Source organism: Priapulus caudatus, unplaced genomic scaffold, assembly GCF_000485595.1.
Source record: "Priapulus caudatus unplaced genomic scaffold, Priapulus_caudatus-5.0.1 Scaffold246, whole genome shotgun sequence".
NCBI lineage: Eukaryota > Metazoa > Priapulida > Priapulimorpha > Priapulimorphida > Priapulidae > Priapulus > Priapulus caudatus.
The window spans coordinates 211,405-220,360 of record NW_014577307.1 but is presented as its reverse complement, the minus strand read 5'-3'; the positions used below and the strand labels follow the sequence as shown (position 1 = coordinate 220,360).

The following is an 8,956-nucleotide window of genomic DNA, read 5'->3' as shown; positions in this document are numbered from 1 at the left end:
CGAGATATAGCTATTTTTTAAGAAATGACGGCGGCCATTTTTGAATTCAAGATGGCGGCCGAAGTTGTAGGTGGATCGCGTGTGTCCTGCTTTTAAATGAAAGAGCATACAAAAGTATGCAAGTGTACCAATTTTCACACTTTTTTCACAATTTGAACGATTTAGATGATATTCTGACCTAACCGACTGTACTAGAAGGGATCGCTAGGCTTTAGCGTAAGTTGGTTTGCGTTGACACGATGGCGACTCGTGTGTAGAGGAGAGAGTCCTTTTGCTCGTTCGTGTGGACATGTGAATAGATAGCAACCCGAAGAATTGTCAGCCGGCCTTTTTCCGGCGTGTAGCACGCGCGGTTCTCATCTTGTGTTGCCCATGAAGGCAGTGTGAGAACACAAGGTGTTTCTCTTACTGAAAGATGACGTAAAGTCGTTTGAACATATCAGTCATATCAAGAGCTAATAATACATTGTATTAATACATGCATAATTAGCTTTATTGTATAATTAGCTTTAATTATTACGTTAATGTGTACATTGTGTAATACATGTATTATCAGGAGTCTCTCAATAGATATATAGCTATTGATAGACTCCTGATATTATTAGCTCTTGGGCATATCGATACGATTTATTTCTCATATTATCTGAGATTCAACCCTTATTTTTTTAATGGCAATATGCTACGGGAATGAATTACTTATGGGGAAGGGGACAGTAATTTGTATATTTATGTGCTAGGTGTTGACTTTTGATGGTTTTTTAATCTAATAATTATATATTCACTTGTTATACAATCAGAAGCTGTTCGGGTTGGTACTGCTGCTGCGGTCAAGCCTGCAGCGGAGCGAAGGGCTATAGTACTAGAGCTACGGTTGACCCCTACGTTGTGCTGTCACTGCAACACGCGCATAGATGCGGTCGTGACTGTAATGTTTGCTTTACGTGATAGGGCTCGCGGGTGCGTCTCGTCAGATATTTCATATTTCCACACTCGTTTTTTTTTCGGAGCACGAATTCGTTTTATTGCTATTCCATCCGGAGTCATACAATGGTCAATGCTACGCGTGTGTGCTCGACTACAACCGTTGACTACGAACGTCTGCGCTTGCGCACCGCCGCCGCAACACTCGTATCTTAATCTCATTCTATGGCGTGATGATGTCTTACTCTAGATGTCATTCCCCCGCGTGACCACGTAAAATACTGACGTCACGATTCCTCGGTTGGTGGGTAGAAGGGGAGATACAGGTAACATGAGTCATCAACCAAACCTGTTAAAATTTCGTGGGGCGGGACGAAAAAAACGTATGACGGGATCTCCGGCCCTAGTCCGACCGAAGTCGATATCTGAGCGCTTCATTCTGAGAGCGTAACGGTGAAGTCTAGTTGAGAACGCTGGGCGTGCGTTCGTGCTAGCTCTAAGTAATCCGGCATCTACGCGGCGTTGGCAGTCATGTTCTCACGCACGGGGCGTGCCAAACTATTACCTATGAACATTTCTACCTGCTTGACGAATCTTAATTAGTACACTACGTAAATTAATTATCCGTGCGCCGGCGGCACAGTCCGCTCGTGCAGGCCGGGGGCGGTGCGTGCGCGCGGCAAGTGATGGACTAATCCGCCCGCAACCTCTCTCCCTACTACCGCTACTGCTCCTCTCCCTCTCTCTCTCTCTCTCCCCGTGGTCGTCTCCAGGTGGCGCCACCCGTACGATGACGTCATCGTCTAGAAGTCATCGTCGTGGACCCACGGCTTGGCGACCGTCTCCAGGTGGCGCCACCCGTACGATGTCGTCGTCGTCTAGAAGTCGTCCTCGTAGACCCACGGCTTGGCGACCGGGTCCCAGTTAACGAGCTCGGCGGGCTTGAACCACAGCGCCACCTCGGTGTTGGCGCTCTCCACCGAATCGCTGCCGTGGCAGATGTTCCTGTGCGAGAAAGACGGCACGCACGCGTAAACAAAACTATGCGTAAAAAACATTTAGTTTTAATCGTTAAATAAAAGTGGTAACGATTCTATTTCCATTTAATTTTCCTAAACGTAACTAATACCCCCGTCACACCGGACGGCGACCATCCGCGACCGTACGGCGACCAGAAAATGTACAAGGTCGCCGACAAACGCGAACACAACGCGAGAAAAAGTCCCAACAAATTACAAACTTGAAAAAAAAACGCGCTCTTACCGCGACCTGTGCGATCATACCGCGTTCTCACGGCGCGCCCGCCACGACCTCTCCGCGCTTATGGCGTTTCTATTGAGATCTATGGGCTTGGCAACGGCGATCACCGGCGTTCCCGCGGCGCTCTCACCACGCTTGTGGGTTCTTACCACGCGTCTTCTAGTATGTGTATCGCAACTGCACGGCGACCTCACGGCGTTTCGATACCACGTTTCACCGGCGACTATATAAGCTGCCGTCAGATTTTGCGGAAATTTTAACTGTAGTTAGCTTGTGCGTTAAGAACTCGAGTAAGAAACACGCGACATGCCGAAGAAGAAAAGCTACCAGAGCCGAGGCCGTGGGTCCGTGCGAGACAGATCGCGCATGAAACAGATCTGGCAGATTCGGATGGATCATATCATGATTCGCCTTGAATTCTGTCCATTTTCGCAGATCTTTGCACGCTGTGTACTTGCGCGTGTACTACGTGTTATGGAGATGTTACGCGCTTGCTCACGACCTCGCGCCCCACGTCGTTCTCAACGCGTTCAGTCAGATCGCCAGAACCTTGCGTCTTGTTTTGAACATACTCAAAACAAACGGCCGGGACTCTGGCGATCATGGCTCGCATGGCGCTCACACCATCATGTCTTGGCGTCCACCACGCTGTAGCGCGACCTGGCCACTTGGGCCCATTTTCCGTCGCCGTAGCAGCGCAGTAAGGACGCCACCCCGGTGTGACGGGGGTATAAAGTTTGATTGTGTAAACCTAGCTTTTATACGATATAGGTGGCAGTGCGTGGGTAGAGGCAGCAGCAGGTCGGGGTCATGCAGTCGGTGATAGCATGGGGGAAGATGCAGTCGTCGGTCATTAAAAAACAAACATGTATAGTGATAGCAGGAGTCTATAATATAGACTATAATAATAATATACAATATAAAAATAATAATATATTATAGATCTATATGATACACTCCTGGTGATAGTACATTTAATTGTAACCCTGTGGTGGGGGACAACCTTTATGTTCGTGAATACCCCATGAGGTTTGCGTATGTAGATGGCATGGGTGAATAATGACAAAACTAAAATGACAGTTTGTCATTATTTACCCCTGATAGATAGTGATAGCCATTAATGCTGTGATGCAGTGTGATGATGATGATGATGATGATGATGATGATGACGATGTGATCAGGTAGATACAATAATGTAACCCAACAAGAGTAGGGAGGTTACATATATAACAAGAGTGCATGGTGGGTAACCATAGAAATAATATAGATAACTATCTATAGTGGTGGCTATTTCTATGGGGGGTAACCCTACTCTTGTGGGGTTACATCATTGTATCTAGTGATCAGGAAGTACGTATTACAGATATACGTGAATGGACGCTGTAGCTCCCACAGGCACTTGAAATGTCTCAATTGTGGAATGTCACATTTTGTGTTTATTTACCATAAATTTTTTTTATTGAGACGTTTTAAGTGCCTGTGGTAGCTCCGAGCTGTCGTGTGAAGGTCGTGAGAAGGTCCCGTGAGATATCAGTCATGATATTAGATTATCGATCACGATAACGACGATACGCCGTGACCCTATAGTAGCCTGTAGGTAGTCACCTGCAGTTGCTTAATTACCCGCAGCGTGCGTGAGAGCGCGCACCTGACGTGCTACGACGCCTAATCAGCGGCACGCACTCTTAATTAGCATAATTACTCGGCCTGGGATGTGTGTGTGTATGTGTATGTGTATGTGTGCGTGTACGTGCGTGCGTGTGTGTGTGTGTAGAGACAGAGAGAGAGAGAGAACGAAAAAAAAAGAAAGAGAGGGGAGAGAGGAAAATATGCATACATATCTATAGACAGAGGAAAGGTAGCGAGAGAGAGAGAGAGAGAGTACTGGCTACTGTGTCTCAGATATGGTCATCATACGTCGCTACGTTGCTCGTGGTTCTCATCTACCGGTATCCTACATTGCTACCTCACCTTCCTACCACATGGCGCGCACGTCCGTACGGTGGCTCCTCGGTACATACTACCTCCCATTATCGCTCGCACCTGCTAGGTGCCTCCTTGCTACATTCCACCTCCTGTTCTCGCTCACAACACCGTTAGTCGCCTCCCTGTTAAATTCCACCTCATATTCCAGCTCAGACGCCTAGTAGGTTACTTCCTGGTACATTCCACCTGCTACCCTCTCTCATCGTGGACCTGGTTCGCTGCTCAGTTTTGCCTCCTGGCTTGTCCCACACGGCTGGTAGGTGCCATTCCAATGTGTTCTGCCCTGTACTGTCTCTCAGATATATAATCTTGGTGCTTCCATTAGGAAATCCTATATTTACGACCCCATCACTGATATTCGTATCTGTTGTTGTTGTTGTTGTTGTCGTGTGGACCGTTTGTATAAGCATGATTCATGATTCAAAAAAATATATATATATATTTATATTTTTATATTTTAATACACACCTATGTTTGCTTTTTTTCTTCGTCTATTGCCGTTGTTCTGGCCTTGAATTTAAGTTAATCACACGCTATTCGCCATTACGTGTTCATGCGGGACATATAGGCCTACCTGCCGACTTGTACACAGAAATCTCCTCTGATGGTGCCTGGTGCCGAGTCCATGGGATTCGTTGCTCCGAGCATGGTTCTGCCCGTCTTGACCACGTTCAGTCCTTCCCATACCTGCGGAAGGATTCTTTCGTTAAAAAAACGCACCATGCTCGATCGATAGCATGGAGCGGTGACGTCGGAATATAGAGTGATTTTGTAAGAACGGTCACACACCGTACACGTAAGGTGTTTATATGACCATGTATTTGGAAGCTGACACCTTTATGAAGTATATATTATATTCTTATCAACGTGAAGATGTCCTTATCAGCCTATCTTGAAAACCGTGAAGATATCTTAACAAATGCCTCTTAAGCATATGTAGTCGTGAATGTATACGCTATCATAATTTCACAATTGTACACACATACTGAAATATCTACAGCAAAACAATACCCTCCCTAGTTAATATTGGGTTTCCGAGTGAGCTATTGTTTGATATTAGATCTCTAAGCAAGCTAACCCGTATTGATCGATATCTTACCATGGCGCACACGGGGCCTGATGACATGTACTTGATGAGATCTGGGAAGAATGGCTTCTTGGAAAGTGCCGAGTAGTGCTTCTGCAGAAGAGCGTCATCGGCCTGCGAGGGTTGGCATGGCAACAGCGTTCGTTAGCATCACATCGCATAATTATGATATAATAATGTTACATCACGTGACTCGTGTGAATACGCTAAAGTAATATCATGTGATGTTTGCCTCTATCACGTTATAACGGATCAATGTAATAATATTCTGGTATCAGATTTATGTAAGCGTGTGCTAGATTTATGCTATGCGGGGCTATTCCATATGCTATGCTTTTAGGGAATGCAGATAACAGATTTATATGAGAGTGGGCTAGCATCGTGCTATAAGAGATTGACGTGAGGGTATCCTGGTGACAGATTCATGTAAAAGCATGCTAGAATCGTGCTATATTATATATTGTAGTGAGTGTATGCCTCTGTCATGTTACAACAGCATTGACACGAGCATTCTTTCATCGTGTTACAACAAAGTCACGTGATCATACTTGCGCTGCTGGCCTTTATAGACGGATGACATTTACTACTATTGGTATATATCCGCCACCACGCTAACGTCTAGTGCATTCTAATCATAGAGGTACTATATTTAGGGTGACTGTTGAACTTTAACTTTAACCTTACTAGCGGCAGCATGAACAAATCAAGTACAATCTCTCAATCAAGTCTTCAAATCAAGTCTCTATTTACATAATCGGTTTAATGTCGCGTATAGGATCTGATCTCGCCTGCAAGTTTAACCATGACCTTGATGTTAAATAGCCACTATTAGTTTTTAGCGCGTGCAAATGACGCGATCGTAATGACGTTCTCTTGTTCGCTATGTCAATTGTCTTTCTCTCTCTCTCTCTCTCTCTCTCGTTTTTTCTTTCTTCTTTTATTTCTCTCTCTCTCTCTCTCTCTCTCGTTTTTTCTTTCTTCTTTTATTTCTCTCTCTCTCTCTCTCTCTCTCGTTTTTTCTTTCTTCTTTTATTTCTCTCTCTCTCTCTCTCTTTCTCTCTCTGTTGCGCGCTCTTTCTCTCTCGCGCGCCCTCTCTCTCTCTTTCTGCCTTCCTCTCTGCTTGCCTCTCATGTTCTTCCCCTCCCTTACTTAGTCGCACATTCACCCTTCCTATTACCCTGTTCTACGCGCGCACATACACGAACACATACGCACACACACACACACACACACACACACACACACACACACACACACACACACACACACACACACCGGGCTGTTCCCCCCACACAACACACACACTCCACCACCACCACCACCACGTACTTGCGTGAACTTCATGGCGACGAGTTTGAAGCCCTTCTGTTCAAAGCGCTTGATGATGTCGCCGATGATGTGACGGTGCACACCGTCAGGCTTCACGGCAATGAACGTCCTCTCACGGTACTGTGGTGCCATCTCTGCGAGGAGTCTGTGTCTGTCTGTCTGTGTGACGGAGGATTCCTTCGTACGGGCGTCTCGCTGGGCTAGAACTCGCACGCGGAATGAAGCAGCCGAGATGACGGGCTAGCGGAGATTCGCTGAAGGTGATTGCTACCCTGCGCTGTCGTACTGCGCCGGCTCCCCGCTTGTGGTCCACGCTAGACGATCGACGCTCGATGGTAGCGTTTGTGGGAGCTGAGAATTCGATACGCCTTCGAACGGTCGGTAGAGGGCGCGGCAATACACGCGCGCGTTGGTCGCTGGTTCGGTGGTATTTTTAGCCCGGGTATATTGATTATATATAGACGCTTTTTTCGGATGTACACGCGCGCACAGAGAGCGAGATGCTGAGCTAAGATTTCCGCTGACAGCGATAAAATGCGGTCAGGACACTGACAAATGGTTAAAGGCAGAGAGTGTGCTGGAAGAAGGAAGACAGCTATATCCAACCACGCCATGTTAGCTAACACGTCGTTACATTTATTTCTGAACGATACCTATGCATCTATGCACAGTCGACATTGAATATTGTTACTAGATTACTAGATTTATGTGTTAGCCCGTATTATAGTTTTATATTATTTTGGTTAGCAGTTAAGGGTTTGATAGTATCGTGATTGTGTTATTTTGTCAAATTCCGTATCAGATTCCTAATTTATTCACACATATTTCACAATAACTTCAGTACCCATTAAGTGATCGTGATATAAATTACATTGACTTAATAGATCGAGGTATAAAGCTGTCTCTAAGTCAACTTTACAGCAGACACTGTCAATAGATGGCGCCACGTGTCTACCATATCGCGCATTTTCGTTGAGGATTCATTGGGCTTCCGAGTGGACAATTCCAGACTTTTCCAAATTCGTCAGTGTTTGCCAGCGGTCCGTTTACTCTGGAAATTACATGAAATCGGAAATGTCTAGAAATGTATATTGTTATGTACGATGACAACATCATATATATATTACTTGTAATACAATAGAAGATGTGATCATGAACAGTCCACATGGAAAATGCTTTCATTTATATTGTTATTCATTTATATTGTTATACTATTATATTGTTCTTGACTATACTTAACAGTCATGTCAATACGTGTCACAATATGTTTAGTCGTATTAGGATACGACTAAACATATTGTGACACGTATTGACATGACTGTCAAGTATAGTCAAGAACAATATAATAGTTTTCACTATTCAAGAGTTACACGCGTCGCTCTCTTTCTTCTACGAGTATCGCTAAACCCATTAGAAAATGATATGAACCCTACGCGCAATCAAAACTGGTATATCAGCATGAATATTAATAAAACAGCGTGGTACCTGTATTTCATTAGCGGATGTGGCGCTACGGTTAGGTGTTCTATAATCTTGTCATCACGGGCCAAACCACACCACAACTGTGCTTCGATCAGATACCATATCTATGTAATAAAAGTGGGAGAGAGATGAAGCGTACCTAGTACACAAAGGTGCTGTACTGGTAGTACATACTCCATATATCTCTTATATATATATATATATATATAAACGACTCTGAGGGAGAGAGGGAGAGTAACAAGAGAGAGGCTAAGAGGGGGAACGAGAAATCCCTAGATAATGTTAATAAAAAAAGAGCGCTATATATTGTGTAGTTATACCTGCTCCCACGTGAAGTCCAGAAGACCAGGAATGCGTGCTTCTTTGGTGCCTTTGTTCTTTTTCAGCCAGCTTATATATGCCTATATGCGTTATATCAAGATGAATTGCCCTTTACTCGTTATCGACATTGCATAATATAATGTAGATAATGATAAATGAAGACAAGTTAATAATTATAATAAAGAAGAGAGTTAGCGTAGCACCACGCGTGTGTGCTGATAAGGACACACATAACTCCATACGTGGAATCACGGAATTATGATATTATTTCTATGCAAGGAACACAATAGAGTTACAGCATGAGTGTATCATATGATGTAAGTTGATCAATTGCGAGGAATCTATCTCCTAGCATCGAGGGGCTTTAGGTCAGCGGAAATACAGAGAGATCATGTACCTTTCTACATTGCTGCGCACCTCCGCTGTCAGCAATAGATTCGCCCTGAGTTTGCGTTCCATTGTGCTGCAAAGTATCAAAGCATATATATATATATGTATATATATATATATATATATATATATATATATATATATAATATGCATAGATAAGAACATTCTTTGGTCTGCAC

The 8,956-nt window shown here is 44.4% G+C and overlaps 2 protein-coding genes across 2 annotated transcripts in view; both read right to left on the bottom strand.

Annotated features, from left to right (window-relative positions):
- Nucleotides 1-993: 993 nt before the first annotated feature.
- On the bottom strand, nucleotides 994-7,072 carry LOC106807992 (nucleoside diphosphate kinase-like). Its single transcript, XM_014810531.1, has 4 exons — nucleotides 6,585-7,072; nucleotides 5,267-5,368; nucleotides 4,742-4,854; nucleotides 994-1,926 (listed from the first exon to the last, which is right to left on the bottom strand). Exons 1-4 carry the CDS (start codon nucleotides 6,714-6,716, stop codon nucleotides 1,800-1,802), a joined length of 474 nt encoding a protein of 157 aa, XP_014666017.1. The 5' UTR covers nucleotides 6,717-7,072; the 3' UTR covers nucleotides 994-1,799.
- Nucleotides 7,073-7,176: 104 nt separating this feature from the next.
- LOC106807984 (neprilysin-11-like) overlaps nucleotides 7,177-8,956 on the bottom strand; it is a gene marked incomplete in the record, with an annotated part of 17,000 nt that continues 15,220 nt past the window's right edge. The window contains 4 exon segments of the mRNA XM_014810522.1: nucleotides 7,177-7,635; nucleotides 8,070-8,170; nucleotides 8,387-8,467; nucleotides 8,785-8,850. Of these exon segments, the coding sequence (XP_014666008.1) occupies nucleotides 7,536-7,635; nucleotides 8,070-8,170; nucleotides 8,387-8,467; nucleotides 8,785-8,850 (348 nt within the window).

Coding starts and splice junctions, on each gene's coding strand:
- LOC106807992 (XM_014810531.1), bottom strand. CDS start 6,716: ATGGCACCACAGTACCGTGAGAGGACGTTCATTGCCGTGAAGCCTGAC. Junction 4,855..5,266: donor CAGGCCCCGTGTGCGCCATG/GTAAGATATCGA, acceptor ATCCTTCCGCAG/GTATGGGAAGGACTGAACGT. Junction 1,927..4,741: donor TTCTGTGTACAAGTCGGCAG/GTAGGCCTATAT, acceptor TTTCTCGCACAG/GAACATCTGCCACGGCAGCG.